The sequence below is a fragment of the Telmatherina bonti genome (assembly GCF_933228915.1).
Source record: "Telmatherina bonti genome assembly, chromosome: 22".
In the NCBI taxonomy this organism is placed as follows: domain Eukaryota; kingdom Metazoa; phylum Chordata; class Actinopteri; order Atheriniformes; family Telmatherinidae; genus Telmatherina; species Telmatherina bonti.
In genome coordinates this window covers 18,458,963-18,486,091 of record NC_136631.1, presented here as the reverse complement: position 1 = coordinate 18,486,091, position 27,129 = coordinate 18,458,963, and the positions used below count along the sequence as shown (strand labels likewise).

Genomic DNA, 27,129 nt, shown 5'->3' with positions numbered 1-27,129 from the left:
CCTAATAAACCACATCAAACACTAAAATAAATCCACACAAGCGGTTTCAACTCCTCGCAGCCCAAAGTGGAGCGATTGCAAAGCAAATCTGTGCCAGACGTCCATAAGCTGTCAGAATATCTGTTCATAAAGGTCCTTATTAAGCACATGTTCAGCAGATCTGCTGGAAAAACACGGCGCGTGTATTTTTCAAGTTCAAAGCAGGAAGAAAAACACGGAGAAGCTTCAACTAACACAGTTTTTACAGAAAGAAATGCTTTCTGATGTGTTTAGTCACATCACAGAATCATCCTAGTCTATAAAAAGAAACCGTGCAGTGTTTCCATGTATGTTCATGGGTGTGTTTCCTTTATGTGCGTTTGTAGGCTCTAATGCCACGCCGAGATCAAGGCATCCTAACCTCATTCCATCACCCCTTTCCTCTGGGAACGGGCCGACCGCTGCTGGTCACTCTGAGGAGTGTGTTGCCGTTTCATATCTCTTGTTTTAGACAAATCTGCAGCAGTGAGGGGAATGGAGGAGTGGCTTGATGCATTTATTCCCCGATAGCAGGGAGCTCTCTCTGACAGCAGGGAAAAATGCTCCGCAGCATCGCTTGCACGTCTCTAAGAACTCAAAGCGAAACCATACGCCATTCCTTAAGTGTGTTCTTATGCGTGTAAACAGGAGGAGTGCACGTAAACATGGAGCTCCATGATATGGGTAGGAGCATTCAATTGGAGAGAGAATCAATAGCACAGGATGAAGCAGGTCTTGAAAGCCTGTTTGTGGCAGGAGAAGCCTCGCATACCAACGGAAAGCACGCACTTTCAAGACAACACACCAACCACTGCTCTCCACAGATTGATGTTTAATGGACATAATGTCTAAACAAGATGCTGGCAGTAAATACGCCAGCATCAGAGAGAGGAGGAAGCACACACCTAGGAGGCTTCCATACTGCAGGAATGCTTTCTTGGTATATCAGCCTGGTTTCATAGCCACGTCTATGATCTAACTGTACCCCGAAAGGGCCCTGCTGCTTAAAATGGAAATACCAGGGCGCTGAATGACCTTTCAGAGCCCGATGGAGCCATCCAATTTGTTCATGTTATGCTTGAAGTTCAGATGCAGCTGTTGTGTGGAAGATAAACGTGTGTGTGTGTGTGTGTGTGTGTGTGTGAGGGGATGGGGGACAATGATTCCAACTACTGATCATGTCAGAGTGAGAGAAAGAAAAACCTGACTGATGTCACTTTGAGGCTGCTACCTGCAGTCAGCTCTTTTAACCATTTCCAGCAGCTGCTCACTGCAAATGAGGCTAATGCAGAGTTCAAATCCTTCACAATTAGATCTGAGAGCAGCTGTCAGTAGCTATGCAGTAAAGTAAAAAAAAAAAAAAAAAAAAAAAAAAAAAAAGGCGGGGAGGACAGGGGAATAAATGCTCCTATAATTGTTATTAAATTAAAAGCTCGGACCAGCAATGAATAAAAAAATAAAAGAAAAAAGGGAGCCTTACCTGGCTTGGTGAGATAACGCCGTCTCGACGGTGTGACCTCAGGGAGGGTTGAAAAGATGATCTCCTGAACTGGATTAACGAAGAGACGGCCGACCAGTCAGTCAGGCAGAGGGGGAGGACATCTCTGAAGGGGTGATGCCCATGATCATTATGGATCCCTGATAAGTCGGGGTGGAAACATTTGACTCGCTTCTGTCGCCTAAGTTCGGGTCCTTTTCAAGTACAAACACCAACAGCCACCGAGGAGAAACAAAACACAACGCAGATAAATAAGCAAAGCAGTGGGAAGCCCAAGCTGCAGCTGACTCTCCCCTCTCTGCTTGGCTTGACAGTGGGATTGTTTGTACACCGGAACAGCAGCAGTCTATTCACGACTACTGAGCGGTGCGCCACGTCCAGCCGTCAGCCTGCGACGCAAACGCTGCAAAAAGCATCGGAGTCTCTGCCTGCACAGGAATCCGGGGGTGGTGTGTTTACCTCTCCTCTGTTCCTGCTGCCGAGCACGGTGGGAAATCAGCTGCTTCTCACTGGAGGGACGCCATTTGTCTACGAGAGGATTCCCGTTTGCTGTCCTATGCTGCCCCACAGAGGAGAAAGCTGCACCTGCCACTTTCTCAGAGGCGAGAGCTCCCCCTGCTGGCTAGTCGCTACAACTGCATGTTTTGGTTGTTTTCAAACATGTACGATTTGTACGATTCAAGAAAGAGATAAATAAAGTTTTATTATATATATATATATATATATATATATATATATATATATATATATATATATATATATATATATATATATATATATATATATATATATATATATATATATATATATGAATAAACAAATGAATAAATAAACGAACAAACAAATGAATAAATAAATGGGGGAAAGTAAAAAAAAAAAACTGGCATAAAACTGGCATATTTAGCTGTGATCTCAAGATGCTTCTCTTGCTATTAAAAACTTATAGCTCTTCTAATTCAATTTTATTTGATAAGATTTAGAAGGTAAGTCGGCTTTACGTATAATACACACACACACACACACACACACACACACACACACACACATATATATATATATATATATATATATATATATATATATATATATATATATATATATATATATATATATATATATATATATATATGTGTGTGTGTGTGTGTGTGTGTGTGTGTGTGTGTGTGTGTATTCATTCATTTGTTTGTTTATTTATTTATTTATTTATTCCCATCAATGCCCATTGATATTTACAGAATATGAACATATTTTTTAACTGTACTGGAGATAAAGTTTATACGCAGTCCACCAAAATATATCAAGATGGAAGTCACCAAATATTGTTGCATCTCTAATGATTGGAGCTCCATCACAAAATCACATTTCCTCAAAAATGCAAAGATCTGTATTCCAATGTTTGTTTCTGATCTACCTTTAGTTACCAGGTTACTGACAAAAGCAAGCAGATACTTTTCTTTGATAGCAGTGTGTTTATTTAGCTTAGCTTGGAATGACATTTCTTTAAATGACTCACCGTCCATATGAAACTTATGGACGTTGGTGGGGAAGTTCTTTCTCACTGGCAGGATTACGTGCAGTTGCTAAAGTCACCTAACAGAAGCTGTTTAACTTACTTCACAAGACCTTGTATTGTAAAGTCAGTGTGACAAAGGGCCTGAATATTTCAATGTTTCTCTTGAATCCAAAAGAACTTCAAAAATACATTACAGTTATATTTTAACATTTAACACCTGGAGGAAAATAAAATGAAATAAAAACACTTTAAAAAGCTGCACATTAGTAAAGAAAAGTACCTTCTCCAAAGTACAGAAAAAGAATAGATGAAAAATAAAAATTAATGTCATCACCACTAAGTTTAACTTCTCTGCTTCTGTGAGAAGTGTGCTTGTATTCTTTTGCCAAGGAAGGAAAAAAAAACTCTATAATTTTATATGCAAACAAAATAATGGCTCATTTGCCAGATTTGTTGACTATTTTTATGTTGGTCTAAAAGGAAACAACTCAGTGTTCAGTAACATGTGAGAATATTCAGTTTAATTTACTTCAACCAAAACAGGACCTGTGTATTTGCAAATAGTGACTGCAGCTGATCCTGTCCAACACTGCTGCTTGCATTCTCCACTTTCCAGAAACAAAGTTTTGAAGATTCATACAAATGCAGTGGAACGTGCCGACACGGATCAGCAGAAACCGTTTGCAGACACTTTTACAAATAGCACATTGAAACAAAGACAAAGTGTCAGACCCACTTTTTTCCCTGTAAATACTGAAATAAATAATTCATAAACTCTGACCTGTTCTCTATAACAAGCCAGGCCCGTTTTCCTTGCACTGCTTGGATTAAAACATCCATGTTATAGTGAAGCCTGCAATACTTGTTGCAGTGACTATATGAGTCCACACATCCTGAGACATTCTGTCATGGGATCACTTCTTACTCAAATGGAGGATTATATGTGACTCTAAGTCATCAGTGGGAGGCTATTTAACTTATTTCATAAAACTCAGGTTACAAAATCCAGTACCAAGCCTTAATTATACAACATAACTCCCCCTTAATAGGAAACATTTTACTTAACCAGCATCATTAATCAGTGTTGTTTACTGAAATGCAGCAACATCAGTGTAACACAGACGGAAAAGAAAAAAATGCCTTTTTATTTCCTATAAATGGACTTTATTAGGTTTTGGAGGAAGCAGTGAAACATCACATATAAATAAATTTAAAAAAAAAAAAAAACATTTTTAACACTCAAGTTTTTCTTCACTTTAAAATACTTCCCTTAAATAAAACCTGCAATATAACTTTTTTCAAAAAATCCCAAGCAGCAGTGAAAGTTACAAAATTGCATGCATAAAAAATAAAGCTTTTAGATTGTACATGTTGTATGTGCACACACGAAGCAGTGGTGAGCTGAAGCGCGCTGCAGAATTTCACCACTCCAGCTTCATGTCAGCTTTACTCCAAATGTATTTCCCTCCTCTCTTCAGAAACATTTTCTCATCAAAGCCGCTGAAACAAATGGCTTCCTTCACGCCAACATCAAGGATAGATTTGGATGGGTCCTTCCTTCCTTCTTGGCAGTCCAGGAAGCGCATCTGAAACAACAAGAAACATTATTTGAGGATCTTTTACATGTTCAAAAACTACAACAGATTATTCAGGAGCTGCTGTATTGAATAAATCAAAACTATGATTTTGTTTTCCTTTTAGACTAATACTTTAAAAATTGCTCATTTAAATGTGGACTTAAAATCTTTTACTTCAGTGTTTGATTCACATATCATGTCCCAGTTACTTTAACAGTTATACACAACGTGTAGTACTTACATACTCATCCAGGATCAGATAAGAGTTCCTCATCTGCAAAGATAACACAGATTTAAATTAGTTCCTCTAGTCAATACATCACATTATTTATATGCCGACTAATCAGCTGATCTGCTCCTGAGTAGAATGCCTGTCTTGTATCTAATGTACTCCAACTACATGACATGGTAGTACACAGTTAGATGTAACTAGTTCATGTTATGTTTATGTTTTTTATGTTGAGTTTATATTACTTAAAGAAACATGAAACAAGGAGTATCCTGCCAGAGTGAGCATAGTAAACATGTGGAGGAGAGCATGGGAAACATGACTATCATAGCTGGTAGAATAATATTGTACCAGCAGATTAAAACACAGAGTTTAATCAGTCTTTTATATTTTCTTACCTTCTCGTTGGATTCAGGAACGAGGCAGGAGACACTGCTGTGTCTGTCCAGAAAGTCCTGAAACTGCTGATCACTGATGATGAACCTCTCTGCCTCTCTCAGAGCCGCTTCTCCTGCATTCTCCCCATCAATCAGCAGACACTGGAACACCTGAACACGAGCACGGCGAGTGGATGAAGGCTCATCACTATATCTGCGCACATAAACTTGCATGCATTTCAGTCAGGCCTTTACCTTCCAACGGACAGGATTCAGCTGGGTGATCTGCATTGTCATGTCTTCGTCAAAGTTGAACGTGTTGATGACTGAGTTGATTTTAAACGCCACTTTATACTGCTGGCACCAGTTGCGAATCTTGTAGAGGCTGTCCAGATGGCTTTTCCTGTTCTGAGTCCTGCCAATCAGCTGGTTGGTTTCTTCATTGAAGCTGTCACAGGAGATGGCGAGAATGTCCAAATATTCTCCTACAGGAGAGGACATGAATGGGTGCATGCATCAAAATCAGCATTTAATCAAATCAAATGATAATAGTAAAGGATTCACATGATATAGAGATAAAAAAAAAACAAAAAAAAAAACACACAAGTTGTGACTTTTAATGACTTCAGCATCTGATACAAATGTGTGTTCTTACCATATTTCAGGAACCACTTTTCTTTGATCAGGCTTCCATTGCTGACGATGCTGACACTGGGGAGCTGGAGGTCCACTTTACAGTACTGAACCAGTTTCCCCAGAAACTCCCCCCTTTCATGCAGGAAAGGCTCTCCGCCAGAGAAGTTAATCTTTTCCATTCCTTAAAAAAAAAAAAAAGAAAAAAAAAAAGACCAGTTTAACTTAAAATAGCTTTGGATAAATAAATAAAACTATGTGCAGCCTGTATGTATTTTTTTTTTTTTTTTTACCTGCTTCCTTCAGAAGTTGAAGCCCCTTTTTAGCTTCCTCTAGAGGCAGGACGAAGGATGTTTTTGCAGTGTGGAAACAAAACCCACATTTATAATTACACTTGCGCGTAAAATGATAATTAACACTCGTTGGAGTTGGACTCTGGTCTTCAGGTTTGTCCAGTTTACTGTTAACAGCTGGAACGATGGCGTTTGCTTCCTTGCAGCCTCCTCTGGTCCAGAAAAAAACTTTTGAAAAGACGCTCGCAAAAATGCAGTAGACTGTGCTGATGCAGAGCTGCAGGAGCACCGTCGGAGACGAGATTATAGAAGAGAGACGCATCTTCAACCCTGGTTCAGACTGTCACACCTTGCACCTCTCACTCTGTTAATGTTGACGTATTGGGACGCACCTTAAATAACCCGCAGTGTCAGGCGGTCAGCTGATAGTCGGCTGTGCCAGTTTCTGTTTACAAACTTCGAAAACGAAACTATTTGACTGACGGATTAAACTATATGCATCATCATAGGTGTGACCCGACGGATGTTAAACAGATATGTTTGAAGTCCAAAATTTTACTGACAAGCTTTGAGTAAAACAAATAACTATAAATAAAATAAAGTGACTATATATATATATATATATATATATATATATATATATATATATATATATATATATATATATATATATATATATATATATATATATAGATAGATAGATAGATACAATATGGTATTGTATTTTACAAAATATGGCATATTTCATTTAATAGCTCATGTTTTCCATGTAAATTATGAACCAGTAAAGTTGTCTTATTCATTTGATTTTAATAAAAAATATAAGATGTCTGTATAAAACTACTAGCACTACTACTACTACTACTACTACTAATAATAATAATAAAAAAATAAAATAATAATAATAATAATTTTATTATGTTTTTTCATGTATCACGTCTAATTACACATTAATCTAAAGGAATGGATGCTACTTAATGTGTTTGCTTGACAAGACTTTAACTTTCGTGTTGAGAGGAAACATTCCCTGCAGCAGCTTTAAGTTTCGTTTTCGCCCAGTTGCTCAGTTAACTTTCCATTTCTGTGCACATGGGCAGCTGCTGGCGTAAATAAGCCTGCTAACTTGAAACTTATCATTGCTAAAGAAGAAAATGATGGCAAGACACGCAAAGTCTCTCCTTCCGCGATGGACTTCTCGTGTTTTCATGGTGGAGCTCGACGGAGCGCCTCTTTATTTTGGGATTCAAGAAAAGCACCGGGAAGAAAAAACGCTCCGAGTTTTCCACCAATTCCAAAAGCAGGACAGATGCTATTCTCTCCTCGTCCACAGCCGGGACAGAATCAGAAGTGCGAAGTTTTACGGGGAGCTGAAAGACAAACTGCTCAGAGACCTGCCGTCGGGCTGCGATCTGACCTCCATGTCGTCATTTTTGCCAAACGTCAAAGACTCGCTTATCAAGGGTTATTTCTTAAAAGGCTGTGCTGAAAATTCCTCCCACATAGAGCAGCTTTTAAGCGAATTGGAACAGCATGAGCCAGTGTTGGTGTGTTCATACTGCGGCGGTGAAGATGAGCAGTGGACCCAACACCTGTGGTCTCGTGCAGAGAGCAAAGCCACTGGCAAGGCAAAGCAGTACTATCTGGTGTCATCAGAAGCTCCTGCATATCACCCCTCTACACTCAACATTATCAACTCTCATGTTTTCTACAGCATTGATGAGGCCTGTGACGTATTAAAAGAGGTTTGAGCTACTTTTTTAAAAAATCTGCCCAAAGCTGTTTTACAATTAATTTAATAAAAAGAATTAGTTAAGCTTCATCTGCAAGATCTGGCTCAATGACACCCTCATGTGGAGGAGGGTGGTATAGCAGTGTAAAAAAAAAAAAAAAAAAAAAAAAAAGGTCTGAAAGCTCTCCATCCTTGCATTTATCTAGCAGAGCCAGGTGGCCCACTGCAGCGTGTGTGTTGATGCGCACCGCAGTGTACAACTCCCTCCTGCCTCTTCTCACAGCAGCAAACGGATTTTTCCTCCTGTTCTGCAGTGTGGTGACATCATCCCCGAGGCCATGTCTGTACTGGAGATGCTTCCCAGCAGAGTAGAAGCCAGACAGAAACCAGACTTCCCCGTTATTGTCATAGAGGGTCTGGATGCCACAGGTTAATGTCATTACTGCATAAATAAATATGTGATCAGTTTGATGCATAGATGTCAGCTAAAGTGATGGACGCTTGTTCTCTGCTAAGAACATTATCTGCCGGCGAGCTTCGCCTTATGAAATATTGCATATCATGACCTCAGAAAATATTACATCACTATGAAAATGCTTTATTGAATTGCTCGCTCATCTAATACTCTTCGGAGAGACTATGTCTTTCAGGTCAAATTGCAGTTTGAGGTGAACTTTTCAAGTGTCACTTTAGCCTCTTATTAGGTTAAATTTTGAAAGAGGATGAGTTCTTGCTTTTTGTGCCTTGAAAACGTGCCTCGTCTTTCTCCCTCCCTCTCTTTGCATCACAGGGAAGACTACTCTGACGGAGTCTCTAAGGGATACTCTCGGGGCCACTCTTCTGCGATCTCCTCCACAGTGCCTGTCCCCATGGAGAGCACGATTTGATCAAGAGCCGCCCCTCATTCGCAGGGCTTTCTATGCTCTGGGGAACTACATCACTGCAGAGCAAATAAGCCAAGAGGGCATGAAGACACCTGTCATCGTTGACAGGTAAACACAGCTGAGGTGTTGTCCTGGTTTTGCAAACCTTTTCATGCTGTTAGAAGTGAAACCCAGTGGGGATCAAACCTGTACAGGTCAATATTTAATGCTGAGATGTTACAGTCCCCCGTCAATCACCTTCAATCCATCATTTGTTCTCCGTCCCCCAGATTTTGGCACAGCACAGCAGCTTACGCCATCGCCACAGCAGTAAGCGGGCCGCTGTGTAACCTTCCATTGGAGGGGTCAGAGGTGTACCGTTGGCCCAGTGACCTGCTCCAACCCAGCTTGGTGGTCTTACTCACACTGGATCCTGAGGAGAGGAAGAGGAGACTAAAAAACAGAGGTCAGGGGAAGACTGATGAGGAGCAAGAGCTGGACCACAACCACCTTTTCAGACTCAGGTGAGACCGTGTTCACAGACATAATGGATGTTATGGATAGAGTTTTAGGTCGACGTTTAATAAAAGAGCAAGACTTTAGTTAATGATCATTTACTTTATCAATCATTGTGTTAATTACTAATTAGAGTAATAATTAATTACTGAGATTAAAACACCTTTTTTGATTAATTGATGCAACTGTTGGCATTTAATTTTCTAGCAGTTTTCAGTAAGTGAAAAATCTAGCAACTATTTACAGATTGTCTCATTTAAAGATTTTAATGTTTATTAGACTTGTACTTATTTATTTATTTGGGTTTTTTTTTTGGAAAAAGTAATCATACAAATTGAGTTGTACCATACATTTTCGTCTAGTTTGAAAAAAAAAAAAAGTTAATGTAAAAGAAAAAAAAAATGTCCAGCTTGAATTGCTACAGAGATAGTTCTTACCGTGTACTTTATTTATGTTGTGATTGAAAGGTAATGCCAAATGTTTGCATTCTTTTATGACACACAGAGTGGATAAAGGCTGATAATAAAAAGAGAATAGAAAAAAACCCATGGGTCACAGTTGAACAAATGTTTTACCCTTCATGCAAAACGTTCCCTTAGACTGCAAAACCACAGATGTTCGCAAACCGTGCAGCTTTTTCCCAGTCAGGCCAGCTCAGTCTTTGTCTGATCTATCAAACACTTAACAATCAATTACTGTCCCACGGGGGACGCGCCTGATGAGAAAGAGCAGGTGATTAGTTGCTGAGCTGCTGTGCTCCATTAAGCTGGTCAAAACTCGCAGCCGTTGCCGGCCCAGTTAGTCGCTACTCAGACAAGTCGATGGCTACTTTCATACATCTTCTGTCCTGACATAATGGGCAGTCCACATGGGACAGCCAGATGTTGGGCCTGCAGAATTAGAAAATGGAGGGAGGTAGCAGTCGCCCCATTGAAGAATGAGAGCTTCAGCGGACTGTCAATCACTACCATAATGACAATTCCTTATTGGAAACAGGGAAAAAGCAGTACCCTGAGGCATTAGTGTTGTATTTAACACATGTTATATATTTTACAGCTTAAAGTGCAGCAAAACTGTGATCATCAAACATTCTTGAAGTTGCCTTGTGTATATGCTCGCGTTGCTCACTTGTTTGTTTGTCTGTTGTCTGTGCAGAGTGGAGGAGGCTTATCGGAGGATCAGAGACCCAGCGTGTGTCACTGTGGATGCTAGTCCTTCTGCAGACCTTGTGCTCCATCAAGTGCTGCTTTTAATTAGGCGCAAATGCCACTTGTAAACGGTTCTCCATCTCCCCTGCTGGCAGGCAAGCATCAAGTGTATGTAGTACCATCTTTCACCACTGGGTGGCAGTAAGGTGTTGTCAATGCTACAGGAGGAGGGCAGGTGGCCAGATCTGAGTGTGGAGAGGAGATTGTATTCATAATAAGTAAAGGTTGAGTGGCCAGGAGCCAGACCAGCATGCTACAAACAGAAATACATATGAATTTAAACACACATACATACACACAGTGGAATATTGTCAAGAAGCAGTGTGTATTTAACTGATGTTTGTGGCCTCTAGAAAAACAGATACCATGTAGCTTTCAGACATAATGTAGCTACACTTTGACATGGGGAAGTGGATGGAAAGAAAATAATGTAAAAGCAAGAGTGAGTTTGATTTTACTGAAGTGCTCAAACAAGAAAGTGTGTATCTCAACAGATTTGATATGCAAATAAAAAAAATTCAGACAATACATCTTGGCACAGAAACTATTTTTGTTTGGTTAAGCTTTATTCAGCACCATTTTTTACTGACTTTGCTAAACTCAATCTAATGAATCTAAATTGGATAGGGAGCCATTTCTATGTTATAATTTAGTCTTTGTGTACATTTGTAATATTTATTTACCCATAGAATATTAAATAAAAACTAGATCTAAAATTTCTACAAGGGTTCCAGTTCTGCACTGTCTGGTGTCTTCATAATTTCATCAGTATTACATTCGATTTCCATAACTAAGCCGTACAAACAGACCCAGATTTCCAACCAAAGTCATTCCAAAGTCATCTCTCTTTCCCTTTATTCAAATAGTTTTCAAAACAAAATCAGAATCAAGACCCCTCTATTGTCTGTCAGATGAAGCATTAACAACAACCAGCTTTGTTTGTTTAGTTTTAACCACCTAGACTTTTGGAAGTTGACTATGTGACTTAAGTTTCGACTGATTCACATTGCTGCAAGAACCATAAAAGCGTGTAAGAGCAAGCTGAACCAAAAACTTGTTTGTTGTGGCTCCTGTTGCGTTCATCTCTTCCAGAAACCTACCAAACATGTATTAGCTGCAAGGATTCGAACAGCATGTTTGTGCCCAAGCTTGTTTATGTAAATGCACGTGAATATTATGTGAGTTCGCGGTTTGGTGCAAACAAGTGTTTTGTAGCGTGCTATAGATGTTTCCACTGTGTGAAACAGACAAACTGATGCCAGTGCAAAGAAAGAGCACTGACATCATGCGGTGGTCTTTGTGTTTAATGTCTTCATGAGCACAGGCACACGGTCTTGTGTAAACACACACACACACACATGCATGCACATTTGCTAAGAGCATATACTGTAACTCATTTATATAAGCAGGAAGTGTATATTTGGCCTATGTGATGGGAAGATTAATTGGGGGTTTTAGCAACTATGAGCTTGGCAAAGCTGCTGGCTGGAGAAGACAGAGTGACCCATCTCTTTTACTGTGATGCATCAGCAGAGCGCCAACCAATGTAGACCCTATTCATATGGCAATTAATGGAGCGCTGTATATCAATGTCATTTCTATGCTCCTGCTCATAAGTGCATGGACTACTCCTACTGCCAGTTAATAGCAATTCTGTGTTTTACTGAGCGCCATGGATGCAAATCTTACCATCACATGTGGTCACATAAAGTAAAATAAGGTGTCATTATGTTTATGGAGTATGGATTCTTTCTACATGAGGTATATGAGTACAGTTTACTGAATTCATAATCCCTCAGCAGCTTGGTGACTCCATGGACGTGCCATTAACACAGAGTCCTGAATGTGTGGGAGCAAAGCAATTAGGCCTTATTCCATACATCATACCTGAATGCAAAGTTGTGTTTGCCTCTGGTGCTGGCCATATTTCCATGTCACGTGTTGTTGAGCACTGATATTCTTGGCAACCAAAAGTGAGTGGTGATATCATGCCATTGCTGCCCTTCAACACTACTGTAATATGACATTAATGGCCCATAATCACAGTGCATTACACACACGTGGAAATAATTCTATTCACATTTGTCATAGTGCGTTTCCTTTTTGGGAGGATTCTGGATTTTCTTTGGTTTTTGTTAGACAGCCAAGATGCACTCCGGGGTCTTAACAATAACGACAACTCACACACTCACTGTCTGTTTCAAAGTGGATCTGTGGTTTGTGGCGAAAGCTAATAACTAACGCAGTCTGCTTCTAATCTCGAGCTTTACTACTGAAGTGGCAAGATAAAAGTCAGCCACATGTAGTGAAAAACTGAGATCCAGAAGAATGTTAGGCTCATACACCATCTCCAAACATACACATATAAAGTATACTTAAAAAAAAAAAAAAAAACAAGGCTGCAGGGGAAAGGGGCAAACCAGCACGTGTGCATGCGCACACACATACAGGCCTTACCCTGTATGGGGCCACTTTGCACTACACTCCTCAGCTTCAATATTTCATCTGCACAACAGAGAAGGAGCAGCGGTGAGGAGGAAAGCCCTCCATGAAATTATTAAAGATCCAGCGGGGATGCAGCAGCTCAGCAGCCGCTGTCCCATCCTAACTAATAGATCAAATGAAAGCTGTCCCTCAGATCATTAATAATGAGTGTGGTATGGAGACGGAAGAGGTAGGGGTGGGAGAGGAAGGGGAGGGCATAGGGCTGGTACAGGTTGAGATGGGGGTGGAGAGAGGGCATTGAGGAAGTACAAGGTGATTGCAATGTCTGTGTGTGTGTGTGTCTGTGTGTAGTAAGAGTGCTGTCGGTGGGGGGTGTGAATAGTAGTCTGGGTCCCTTGGCAAAAGCCTCAGTGAACCTCACTTGGCAACCACATGAAGCGGCACGGCAAGAGGAGTCATGCATATAATTTGGCACCAAGTGTCTGCCAGACTCTAAAGACCCTTCAGCAACATCTATATACGTCCCTTGTCAAATAAACAACTTACACAGTGAAAGGGCAGGTTAGCCAGGGCTAATAATGCTCCTTTCAACCGTTGGTGCCTCAGAATACATATGGTAGATTTTTGGTGAGCCAATATAGGCAGTGATGGTTTATCTGTGACGGGGGAGGGGGAGAGATGAAAGACGAAGAAAGGAGCCAACGGGAAGGCTGGAAAAGGAGAAGAGGGTGGTGGAAATGAGGTTGGGGTGGCAAGAGTGGTAGGAGTTGTTGTGGGTATGTTGTCAACTGTGGGCCCATGTCCCTGTAGATTCCTCCAACTGGCAGGTTCGCATGTTTCCTTATTCTATCCTCATCCCATTCATCTCCGGCATTCCTCAAGCAACATCAAATAGCAGCCCAAGTCTTTCTTTCCTCAAACCTTAAACTCCCTCCATCACTGCAAGGTTTGCAGTGTGAAGGCATTGCTCTAAATTGGATTTTTAAAAAATGCTTAAATCAGTGTTACTGCAAAATCAAAATCTCCAACTATGTTTACAAAGGCATTAAAAACTTGGAAACATATCTTGCCGAAGTGAGCTCATACTTAAAGACAGTTATCTTGGATTAAGACAAAATAATCACATCCTATAACGGAAGTTTACTCATGAGACTAAATCAAAGGATGTACATCGCAAATGTTGCCAGCCAACCTGATACGTGTTGAGAGAAGACAGACAGCCTCTCCTCTGTCTTCACGCTCCTCTACACTTGCACACATAAAAAAAAAAAAAACACCACACACACACCAGTACCACATCCCTCTGAACACAGCAGGTGGTGGCAGACACCCCAGCTCTACTCTCTGTGAACGATGGGTGGTGGGATGTAAAAACATGAAGGCTGTAGGAGTTGAACTGATCGCGGGTGAAATGCCTCTCAGAAACACACAGCAAATACTTAAAATGAGGAAGAAAAAGCAAAAGGAGGGGGGAGGGAGGGGAGAAAAGTTTTGAAAATATCCCATTAAAAAGCAGATGTATAATTCAGCAGCTTTTCATCATCATGCTCAGCCTTTGTCATGGTGTCTGAGTGCTTATTTGCAAGGGCATAGACAGCATCTCTGCCAATAGGTGCAGGTATTAGGCACAGCAGGCTGTGTATTCATAATGCCATTATATATTCAGGTTGGGCTTATTTTCTGATGTTTTCAGGGGATAGGTTCTGTATTGTCTGTGATGATTGCATGAAACCTCACCGGTTCTGCCTGGCGGCTGTTGGGGAGGCTTCACCAGGAACGGTTAAATATTTAAACACCGCTGTGAGATCTCATTAAAAACGGCACATCAGCCCCCGTTAGGCCCCTACAGCACCCCCGAACACACTCCAAAAAACCCAGTTAGAACTCAGTGGAGTGTGACAAAACAGTTATTGTCTATTTACTGGGGAGAACTTGTGATAAATCATCTTATCCTGTCAAATAAGGCAGCTGGCAGTTGTGTTTACGACTGGTAAGTCTTCATAGAAGGGAAGAAAATGATTGAGATTCAGTTGTGTTTGACAGTTGCAGACAAGCAGAAATATGCCAAAACAAAATAACTTGACAAGTAGACCAGACTAATATTTCCGAAACAGTCGCATGGAAACAAGACAACAGAGCAAACTTTGGATCTCTGGAGTCTTCTTGTGTTCCCTCAAAAATCTGGGCAATTATTTCCAACGCTGTTGTTTGGGGGCTTCCCTATTTTTAGCCTCGCTGCCCTCTCATATAAATTGATTTCCTGTGGCAGACTTGGAATGCTCCTCGTGTGCCATGTTTTGTTTATTCCGCCCCCCCCCCCCCCCTTCAAACACACAAACGCGGTCCTTCTTCCCCCAGAGACATGAATCAAAAGCAGCACTGCCGAGTTCTACACAGCTGTGTATATGCATTTTTTAAAAATATATTTACTTGAAAACAGTTTATTTTTGTTTCACTTCCATTAATGCTCAGGCATGACTCCTACATCATCAAGCATCAACAGAGAGTTGAGAGACAGCATGCTTGACAGTCAAGTGGGTGAGTGACTCTGAAAATACCTAAACTGACTGTCTATGAGTATCTCTTTCCTTCTCTCTGTCTCTGGTTTTACTCTTTGATTCAGCCTCCCAAGAGACGGAGGGCTGTTTTTGTGGTCTTTACCACAAAAATAATGGCTAGGTCAAAACAGACTAAACTCTCTTGTCGTAGGAAGATATTTAAACACCCAGAATGACACATAAATAAAAGTAGCGCAACTTGATCCTGGATTCTTGTAACGGCGTCTGGGGAGCCACTGTTCTTTTGATGAACACTTGCAAAGACAGATGCACACCGGCTGGGGGGAAGCTGAGATTACAAGGAAAGAAGAAATTACAATGCACATACTGACAAAGAAGGTGAGAATAATGCTGAGGAACATGAATCATTAAGCAGAGCAAATGTTTGCTCAACTTCAGCGGGACAAGCCTGTAAAAGTGCACCATGTCATGTCACACAGTAAATCAATTTATTTTTTAATTATAATGTTAAGTCAGTGTTCCAGATGCACGTGTAAGCTGAGTGTGGACTGTGAAACCACATGACCAGGGATTTGGTGAGACTTGTGTTTCAATTTTTGTTACCTGCTGTTGTTGTCACAGAAGACATTGTGACGGGTAAAGGGTTGTAAATAAAGCCTTTGGGGTGTGAAAACACACAGATTGAAAGCGATAGCGGGAAGGAGGAAGAAAGGCAGACATGCAAATAAAAAGAAACATACCACTAGAAGCCAGTTCTTCATCCTGACTAAGCCATTACAATCCCCCTACACCCATTTAATTTGCTCACTACGGCTCTCCTGTGTGGGAGCCGAGGAATTCGCCTACTTTAGAGCCTTCAGCTGCGCCTCGGAAAATATTGAGTTCATAGCTGCTCATCTCCATAATCAACACTACATACCTGGCAGCCAACAAGAGGGACTGTGAGCTAACAAGGGATAGAAATTCACAGTGGCTTTACCTCCCAGATTTTTCATTTCTTCTCCCTTCTAAGCAGAGTTTGTGAGCAGTCCTTTAGGCTGATGGAGTGGAAGTGATTTAATAAATCCCAGACTTACTCATTTGAAAACACTTTTAAAGATGTTCGTCTAGGGTAGCACGAATTTAATGGGTCAAAGACTTTAGCCAACTGTGCGTAAAATATGAGTTAGAGGATGGGGATTATTGTAACCCAATCAACAGAGTAAACCGTTCAGGCTAAACCACAGATATAATCTCACCGGGGTCCAACTGCAAGGTGAGACCATTTTGTGTCGCTCCTTGTACTTTCCTTCTTTCTCGCTGGATAAGTCCGCGCACCAAAACTATACAGTAATGTCAGTGGGATGCAATAGTTTATTGGGAATGGAGATTCAGATCAATCCAGATGCGGGTTTATCCAGAATCAAGTTCGAGAAAATAAGTCATATATGAGCACTTAAACAGACGGGTGGCAGGCATCAATAAATGGCCCAAATATATGTTTATGGCAGGAATATTAGGGATGCACCGTTGCCTCTAAACACAAAGGTTCCTGTTTCGGATCAAGCTTACAGTGTGGATTGTGTTCCTCTCCAGGTATTATTCCCACAATTGAAAGACACTAGTATTATGTTAACTGTTGATTCTTGTAAGAGTGATTTTGAGTGCGCATGGTTGTTTTTCTTGTTTCTCTGTTGGTTCTGTTATGGACTGATGATGCAAGGTGTAGTCTGCCATCATGCCTAATGATCACTGGGATAGACTCTAGCCCCTTGTGCCCACAAATAAGGTGCAGAAAATGGATAAATTACGGGGATATTAAACAGCAGGCAAAAAATATAAAAAGATTTGATCACTTAAAGGGATGAAGGGAGGGAAGAGAAGAAAATAAAAAAAAAAAAAAACATTTCACAGGAAGTGTAAAGGCAACTTAACAAAAAACAAGTAAAAAAAATACAGGGAAGAATGATCAGTCAGGTGAACACAGGAGTATGAATGAAAAAAGGTAACCAGGATGCACAAAGAAATTTTTTAAAATGTAAGAAGATGTTTTGAACTAAATCCTACGAAAAGTAAAAGGTCATTATTTGGTGCTACATTGGGTGCGCCTCAGAAAGCATTGCAAAGTGGGACCGACTGATCAGAAAGCCATGGTTTCTCACACACCATGAAAATGTTTTACGAGGGCAAATTTAGTTGAAAAGGGTTTTCAGTATTTTGTGTGACAAAAATTCTCACCAATCAAAGCTGCAATAGAACAGAATTAACTAAATTTAAATTTAAAAAAAAAATTGCCATTGCATCTAAGTTTTCAGAAAATAAGATTTCACCACATAAATAATTCCGTCTGTAAAAGAATAAACTAAAACTGAACCAGGGACAAAAAAAGAAGATATGAAAAAAACAAGCCTCTGCCTTCTTAACACATTCAACACAGCCAAGTGATGATGTAGCTAGCTAAAACCTGGCTGGAACAGTTATCCATCTCGGCCTGCGCTGCCAACTGTCAGAGCGCGCAGCTCCAGCTAGCCGCCGGTGGCAGGTGTAATCAATATGGACTCCACAGAGAGTTGCACTACCAGAGGCCAGTTTCCACTCTCTAACCCATCTCTGTCTCTCCTGGGGAAACAGTAGGCAGGCGGGCAGGGAGAGTACGTTTGATGTCTCCTCCGGGCCAAGATGGAGCAGCCCACTATAGCTCTGTTGCAGGGAGATGATTAATCCTGCCTATCAGATGCAACATCATGCTTAAGAATGAGCAGCCAGTTTTCAACTGACTGCTTTAGCCAGGATTAATATGATGGAAAATGCATATGATTTTGTTAACTTTTCATACAGATAGCTTTAGTCTTACATTAATTTTTATGCACAATTATTAATTATTTGTGGTGTTGCTGATGGTTCCCAACATGAAAAGCTCATTAGGTTCAATTAAAAATTGCAGTTTTATCATAGCAGCACAGTTATATCAGCATAAAAACAACAACATTTAGAAATATGAGTAATTTATTTAAAAATACACTGGTTTACCATTCAGTCAGACAATCACAACCCCTTTCCTGCAAAAGATGTTTTGAATTCTTTTGCTCCAAGCCTTGTCACTGCAGGTATGCTTTCAGTGTTATAGTGTGTTTATCTTTGTGTGGAAGTTTTGACTGATGTGTCATTAAAATTCATTTGAAAGAGGGACAGATATGCAGAATATAAACCCGCATTCATACTGTACACACAGAGTGGCATCCCTGTAGGTATTCACCTCATTTAAAATGCTCTCGCAGCGCAGCAAAGGAGAAGAATAAATAGTGAATTTAAAATGATCTTTCACTTTAATGACTTGTTATTGTCTTTAAAAACATTTTCTGAAATGTTTTCAGGGACTCTGTGGAGAAGTCAGCTAATTTGAAACGGCACAGATTTGGCCTGAAGAGAAAAATCTTCTTTATTTGCATGTAGTGTGCACTTTTTGCCAACATTTTCTGCTCCACGTGCCTACTCCGAAGCACTTACAGGAGTGAAATATTTAGGCAGGATTGCTGGATTTTCTTCTTCTTTATTTGTATTTAGTAGCTAAAATATGGTGACGATTGCACTGGTTTTAAAGGTTTAAAGTGTACTCAAAACAAATCCTGCCAGTTCTGCTGTACAGAGTCAACATGGTCAAATGTTGCAGAGCAGCCCTACAAGAACGGCATTACATCAAAAGCAATTGAGTCATCTTCACAAGAGACTTTATAGACAAATGCAACTGGTAAATCTCAAAACCACCTGACACAGACTGACCTCTGGGGGAAGTGTAGCAACAAAAGGCAGAGGTACTATTACGAAGTTAGATCTATCTTACAGATGCATGCATTGAACTCACACACATATGTCAGCGCTGGCTCGCATTTATAACATGGGAGGAAATCTTTGTGACAAGCATTCCTTTCTTAGGTAGACTGGTGGGACTGGACAACAGTAAAATGCAGGAGTGCATATCTACCATAAGACAAAGATGTAAGCAAAACCAATTCTATCTCATCACTCCCACATGTGGATGGCTAATGGGAAGAAACTTAAAACACCCTTAAGGTGTAATATGCATCTATCTTGACACGAATAACACGCACAATGCAGCATATTCATTTGTAAAGTCACTCGTCCATTAGATTACTCTGTTATGGCCCAGTCAGCCCAAAGAAAATGACTCTGCTCTAAAGGAATAACTTAGTTTCTTATTCGACTGCTATTTTTCTGTAATTTTAAATAGTTTAAACACCTTTTCTTTAAAAACACACAAAAAACACATGAGTAGCAAAAGGTCGAGGCAACCAAAAATACAATGCATTGCGGAGGAAGAACAGAGTGAAGACAAACAGCAAATAGAAGCAGACATGGCGGATTCAAAATGAAATGGAAACATTTATTTACCATTTGACAACTGCTGTGAAGACAGGATGACACTTTAAATGAGTTTGCAGCTTATGCTTGAGAATGTCACCTCATGATCTTCACATTATTCACTCTGTGCTATTTTATCCAGCTAAAGCTCAGAATATTTAATCACAAGCAGCTGAAAGAAAAAAAAAAGCAGAAAAGGAGGTGTATATCTTGTTTCTACAATGATGGCTACCACGGCTGTGTGTGTGTGTATAAGTGTATTTCCATTACTTTCACTCCTACCATCCCACACTCCCTTCCCTCTTTCCCTCTGACCTCGATTTTCTGCCCTCCTAAACGACGGATCTTCTCTTTCCTCTGACCTCAAACAAGTCAGGCTGCTCTCGAAATAATGGATTGGTGCAACACGGTGGCCCATTTTAAAGTTAACTCCTCTACTTTACACGATGTCTGATGCAATGAAATGCTGTGTCTTGCAGTATGCAGAAAGTGCCAGCTATGTGCACACAAAGAGAGTCAGAGCTGTAGAGATTATTCAAAATCAGTTTGTATTCTTGGCCTGTTATTACACAGCTTTAAGAAGACCATAATTTGGATACACTTCAAGCAGAATGTGTTGTTGCAGCCTGTAGCAGAATCCTAAGTTTGATGTCTCTTATTACTTCCAACAATTGTTTGAAAGCAGAAAAGCAGCAGAGATCACACCTGTTCACGTGGAGTAAAAAAAAAGGCTTACTGGAGGGTTGTTCCTGACTCTGATGTTTATACCATCAAAAGCGTCTTCCCTGCAGGTCATTGAAAACACTATGGATTATTTACTAGTGCTGTACACTAATGATGGGCTACAGTTTCACCGGCTTTTATGATCCAAAGATGGGAAAGCAATCTTTCAGTTGAAAATATAGAGACCAAGAGGAAGAGACATCATTCATTGCACTACAGTGTGCTTTATACAATCCTGCAAGTTCCCCATTCCCCTCTGAGGTGTACACAAGTCAAAGGGCAAGACAACCTCCATGTGAACATTAAATCTAGGTCTGCAGACAAATTGGTGAGAGCTTGGCTGGAGATTGCTTTGATTTATTGCGTAATTACACTGTTTTGCTGCAGCATTGATATGCGGGGCTGTGTGTGCTTCAGTTCATGTGTATGGTTAATAAGAATGAAGCTGTCAGGTCTCAGAGGGAAGCAGATGAGTCGGATGTTACCGGTGGTATGATGTGTGTGGTGGCATATCTCATGTAGCAACCACAAGTCATATAGAGGCATGTTATATTACACTGCAGTCTCCAGTATGTCTGTGCATGCCGACTGAGAGAGTAATCAGATAAGATAATGTAGTCAGGAGAGAAAGGGACTGTGAGAGGAAAAGAAAGAGCAATAACTATAACACTCAGTGTCAGGATGGGAGTGAATCCCTTGGAGGGAGGATCTATCATTCTCAGCACCAGCACACACAGTCACGCCTGGTGCACACACATACACCCACACCCCAAAGTTGAGCTAAAAAAGATGAAGCCATGAGCACCAGTCACAGACAGGGAGGATGTTTATAAAGCTGCCAGGCTCAGTGCATCTTTCAGGTTGCATTACGCTTGCTCCTAATTGGTGGAGGTGGAGGCAGAGGTGGGCCTCATTGGAGGTTCAACCAGAGGCTAGAAGTCTCATAGCGTCCAGGCAGCTCGTATTTCACCGCACTCAGTGGGCTGAGAGGGTCACACACATGCACTTATACGCTTAATAGTGTGTAAGTAAGTAAGTAATAGTGTTAAACTTTTGCATATCTAGATTTGCTAAAGGTTTGGTTAAAAAAAAAACTAACAAAAAAAAAAAGTCAGAGTCAACATGTTCATTTACTCACTTGCAGATGTGCCAGAAGCCACGTGTGTGTGTGTGTGGACTTACACATTACTTTCACTGTCAAGACCTCAGTGGTCGAATCCAAGAACAGTTTTTTCTCTCAGACAAATAAGTGAATCAGATCCTGAAAGTGGATCATTTTAACCAAATTTGAAGTCTCTAACTGAACATTCATGAATACTTTAAGATGTTTTCTTTCTTTTAGAATTTGCTTACTAATGTTTTCTAAAACCTAATTTGTGTTTTAATGCTCTTTTCTGTTTAGCTGAAGCGCATACTGTACTAGCAAGTAAAAGAATAAAAAAGACTTTGTGGTCTAAAATGCTTATTAAGCAAAATTTATTTCATTCACATGAAGTAAAACTTTATTTTTTGTGACTTTACATTCATTGTAATTCTTTCGTGCCTGCAACAAGTCCTGTGTTTGTGTAGAGATCTCAACTTTTTCCTCTGACAAGTTATGATTGGATGACTTTTTTTTTAACTTCTTCTTTTTCTTTTATTTCTTTTCAAACAACAATTCTATACTACCCAAAAGAATTTAATAATCAGTCAGTCATAATACAGAGTATCATGGAAAACCTTGCTTATACTTCCATCATATATTAGAAAAACTGTGTTGTAATGTCTGCTGCGTGTGAAAGACAGAACTAGCATTACATTTTTAAACAGATCCATTATCACTGGTTAAAAATCTCAATTTTCAGAGTTAGATGCAAACTGGAAAGTAAAAGATATATTTTTGAAAAACAAGATTGTGCTGTATGTAGTCTCCAGCCTCTGAGTCAGATTCTCATCTGTAGCGAGTTTACAGCACAGATGGCTCTTTTTTTTTTACCTCTTGTGGTGTCTCAACTTAACTTCCACTTGATACGGGTAAAGTTTACATCTAGTATAGTATCTCCTCTGTGCTTTCTCCTTCACATTCTTTTCTCTCCACCAGCTAGTACTTTGCTCCAGTGCAAAGTAGCTAGCTGTGTCTGATCACTGGGTTGAGCAGTTCCCACTGTGAGGGACTTGAGGGGCTCGACTGTGTGATTAAGCAAGCCTTGGTTCCACCAGAGGGCCACCGGAGCAGATGTTCTCATTAAAAATGCAGGCTCTGTGAGCGAAGGAGATTGCCTTGTTCCAGGAAAAACCTGGCCGGAGGTTTAAAGCTCTCATTCCTCTCACTTCTAAGGCCAGCCAAGTTTCAATGCCTATACACACTTTAAGCGATGTGGCAAACACCAAAAAGGAATTATTCCAACAGCATCCTGCAATCTCCTTAATTCACTGTTAAAAGGAAAAAAGGATTTTTTCAGCTTCTGTGTTGAAAATTTAATTTGAACTGAATAAGCTAGAGCTTTGCCACTGTCTCTGGCTTCCTCGTCGTCACTTTTACAGATCTCAGTGGGGTGTAGTTGTTGAACATCTCATCTGGTGACTGAAGAAAAAAGAGGCAAACATTTTAGCATGTTAAGCCCTGCAAAGAAAAAAAAAAAAAGGGGGCAGATGACTGAATATGAAAACTCTGAGTTTTGTGGCTTAAGTGCAAGCTGCTGATGACAGCTTGGGATATTCCATGCTTTCCAGCTGGCACCTACATGGAGTCTACAATTAACATGAAACTACAGTGCACTAAAAAGCAATGCAGTGCTCCCCAGCAACACCTACAGCACACAGCTGCTTAATAGAATCAGGGATATCCATCAAAAGCTTGTGTAAACCCACAGTGAGACAGCGGTGGTCTAAAATCTTTGTTGAAACCTAAGGATAATCCCTGGGCATTAAATATTGTCAACACAGACGCGGCTCGGTCTGTAATGCTAAAGTTGTTGGAAAGTTAAAGGGGGATTTGTGCGATCTGGTGGGGCATTCTGGCGTTCATCAAACAACAGAAGCTGGAGTGGAGAATGATGCTGGGTTGCACTGGCCCGTCGCCTTCAGTGTCCTTACATCTACAGATGCATACTCTGCACATGGCAATATGGTGTGTGTGTGTGGGAGGAAAGGTTACTGATGGATTAAAGCCTTCACCTTTGAGGCTGACCCCATTACTGCCCTTCACCTCACCTTCCCCTCCCCATCCCTTATCCTTCTGTCCCCTCAACTCTTCTTCTTTCCTGACCAAACCACATACACATAAACATTGCCTAACAACAGTTGCCTTGCCACTCAAGCACGCACTACTGTGTAAATCATTGTGCTGAAGTGTTTTTTAACTTCACTCGACTTGCAGCAAATAGACAAAATAAGCCTCCAATTTAGTGATGGAACCACTGTCATGCTTCTATTTCACATATTTTTCCAACTGAGAACAGTGTCAGAGTTCAGGCATCACACATCTGAGATGTCACCTACATGTAACCGGATGATGTCAGCAGATTTTGCATGACTGAACAATACAAAGGGTGAAAGAAAGTGTCATGTTTTCACTGCATTTATTGTCCTGTGCATTTGCCTCCAGTTATTTTTAGAGAGCATCCTGGGAAGCGTTGCGTTAAAGAATCATGACATGTTTCAATCAAAGTTGGCAGAAATATAAATTTATGGCTGTTTTTGTGAGACACAGAGCAAAACAGCATCTAAATTCACAAACAATTGGGTTTGGTGTGAGTAATTATTCGTAAGCTGCCCCAAACTGACAGTGGCCAAAAAAAAGGAACACACACCAACATCATTAAGGAAGATTTCTGGTAAAAGAAGACAACCACACATACGCAGATTTATAACACATTCTTGTCTGCAGCAACAGTCTCAGTGATGCTCACTAATGATTTACCACAGCAATATGAGATGCAAAATAGTGCCAGACATTTAACATAATTCACTCTTTTTTCTGTTTAAATATGGTGTTGATGTTCCTTTGTAGATTATTAAGGAAGGGGCCTGTTGATTACACTCAGCTGTATTTCTCCATGTCTGTCTGTTGCTTGTGAGTGTAACTCTCCAATGTATATAGTCCATAAAACAAATGGCAGTTGTGTAGAACAGATTGTGCCGTTAAAGGAAACATTGTTTGTAACATTCAAAGGCAAGCAGAATTTCAACATAAAAAGTGCAATAACCTGTATGTTTCAGAGATTTATGCATCCCTGGATGGCGTGCTTGCTCCATGCGGAGGATTGCCAGGTAGTAAATTAGGAAATGCCTGTTGGCAAAAATGTACTCTGGATGCACACACACAAAGACACTGCTTATATGTTCATTCACAAGTTTGAGCAGGAATACGTGCGGATGACTTTGCATGGATACATACAAGATGCTTATAAAAACACATTCAATGAAACACGTACACAGAAAAAAAAAGGAGGTTAGAATCACAGTCTGGAAAAGCACTCATTCCTCACTTAGGCACACACTCCCACACCCATGTGCATACACACAACCCTGGGAAAGAAACCTTTATGACACCTGATAGGGGAGGGAGATTATGGTGACACTTGGTAAAGTTTTAAGGGGTTAATGTGAGCTAAGAGGTGTTCTCTGTCAAATTCACATACTACATGTGCACACACTCATCCCAGTATGACTGTGCTTTTATTAATGGAGAAACAGCGCTGCATGTCTAATAGCTGTTGCAAAAGAGAGGAAAGAGGCTGCTGGGGAAGATCCATTTATATGCATACTAATAACAGAGTGCATTGGGCTTGGGATGAGCAGAAAGATCTCTCCATAATCGGCCATTCATCACTGAGATGTGACTTTCCCATCAGACACAGTGCATCATTACTGTGCGCACACCAAAGCCATACACACAAAAACACAACACAACTACCCCAAAACACTTTATCTCCACTTGTTTCTTTCTTTCATCACAGTTTGGTCCACTGGGAATTTGTATCAATTCAGCTAGCTTTAACAGAAGCAGAGCTCTGCTAAAAAAAAAAAGAGGTCTTGGTAAGCCAGCTTTCTCTTTCATGCAGTCAGGGCTGGTTCCTCTTTGTCAAAGACAGTGACCTGAAACTACATAGACGTTTGTCCGGACACATACACAGCTATGAGATGGAGCTGTGAGTTCCACTGTACATAAATGTCATCCACATGTTTGGAGTAAGGGTGGCCTCAGGAGTCCTACAGCGGTTTGAGGGTCGCTGTTGAGGTTAGGATAGCTGGTCTCTAGTGGCCCAGTGTCAAGCCTCAGCTCTCAGAGCCTCTTTCCGCTCTCATAGCTGGAGCTGGGTACTGGGGTTTGGCTTTTTTTCCCAAAACAAGTGAGAACACTGTGGGGCCTTTTTTTGTTGTTGAAATGCCACTTTTTTCTCAACCACACTGTACAACACACCCACTAGAGGAGCGATAAAACTAATTGTGTTGGCTTACATAAGCATAGTTTCAGTGTGATTTCATCCTTGTTACCAAGGTTGGTACATTGATTCTTGATTTACACACTGTCAAAAAAGGCAATTTATTAAAGTTGCCACATCTTACTTAAAAAGAGATTCCATTTCTAATAACTGAAGAGGATTTTCCAAACTTAATTTGTATTAAATTATTTAATAATTATCTGGGAACTGGCACCATAAAATACTGCCTTTAACACTCGTATGCACAATGTTTTGCTTGTTAGTTAAAGAACGCAAACCTAAAGGCAAATGTACAAATACATATTCAGTTCTCATCCCTCATGCATGCTTCATTAAAACCTGGTAACACACATGTACACAGTCACACAACTTGCTCACGCGCACAGCAAGAACTACATATGGCAGACTGCAAGCGGGCGAGTTGGGCAGCTGGCCGGTATTAAATTGGATCCCTGGGTTCCCCACTGTTCAATGGGACTTAAAGCCATATTAAAGACATCTCCTATAGTCCTGCAGCAGTGGGAGAACATGGACAGTGGCCAAGGAAAACAGCCCAGTGCCAGCCACACCCCTGGAGGACTGCATCTGCTCTTACTCTACACCCTGGCCCCTTTAAGTTCCGTGTGACATATCGTCTCATGTGTCCATATGCCAGTCGTGCCATCTTACATGCACTTTAGAATAGCACCATTGTGCTCCACAGGGGTGATGAGCTTGAAAGACTGCATCTCTGCTTATGTGCAGTAAGATTTTATGTGACTTTGTAGATGTTTTGGTGTTTGAGACATGAACTTGAGACAGTGCAGGTTTTTATACATGCAGGAGCTACTTCACCTCTCTCGATTGGTCAATAAATCTTGAAATTTCTGACCCCCTCCCCCTCCCCACCATCCTCCCTTCCTTCTTTAAGAATTTATGTTGGCTAATATTCAATCTGTTGAAGCGTTAGTCATAGGAGGGAGTGCAGTTGTGCTTCCAGTGGCTGCCTGAGACTGGCCACTTGGTACGATGCAGATTGCGTAGGCAGATGCTGCTTTATGTGCAAAGCTCATTTTTATTACTGGGTTGTACTGACATAAAGCAAGTGGTGCAGTCATGCTTAGAGAAAGTGAGAAGGGGTGCTTTTGAAATCATTTCCCTTTGTATCACACACATAACTGAAATGGTCTCATATCCCGCAAAAACAAATGCATATGTGATTAA

General features: G+C 40.6%; 3 protein-coding genes across 3 annotated transcripts in view; 1 reads left to right on the top strand and 2 right to left on the bottom strand.

The window, feature by feature from the left end:
- rnf144aa (ring finger protein 144aa) overlaps positions 1-1,894 on the bottom strand; it is a 36,124-nt gene extending 34,230 nt beyond the window's left edge. Inside the window, exon 1 of the mRNA XM_079262082.1 lies at positions 1,499-1,894. The gene's annotated coding sequence lies outside the window, so the exon portion shown is untranslated. The remainder of the gene's footprint in view (positions 1-1,498) is intronic.
- Positions 1,895-4,450: 2,556 nt separating this feature from the next.
- On the bottom strand, positions 4,451-6,232 carry rsad2 (radical S-adenosyl methionine domain containing 2; the record flags this gene model as incomplete). Its single annotated transcript, XM_079261727.1, has 6 exons — positions 6,139-6,232; positions 5,868-6,029; positions 5,468-5,697; positions 5,234-5,383; positions 4,848-4,880; positions 4,451-4,615 (listed from the first exon to the last, which is right to left on the bottom strand). The coding sequence occupies exons 2-6, from the start codon at positions 6,025-6,027 to the stop codon at positions 4,451-4,453; spliced, it is 738 nt and encodes a 245-aa protein (XP_079117853.1). The 5' UTR covers positions 6,028-6,029; positions 6,139-6,232.
- A 1,060-nt stretch (positions 6,233-7,292) lies between these two features.
- On the top strand, positions 7,293-10,522 carry cmpk2 (cytidine monophosphate (UMP-CMP) kinase 2, mitochondrial; the record flags this gene model as incomplete). Its single annotated transcript, XM_079262053.1, has 5 exons — positions 7,293-7,880; positions 8,182-8,296; positions 8,658-8,859; positions 9,021-9,254; positions 10,402-10,522. The coding sequence occupies 5 exons, from the start codon at positions 7,293-7,295 to the stop codon at positions 10,520-10,522; spliced, it is 1,260 nt and encodes a 419-aa protein (XP_079118179.1).
- Positions 10,523-27,129: the final 16,607 nt, after the last annotated feature.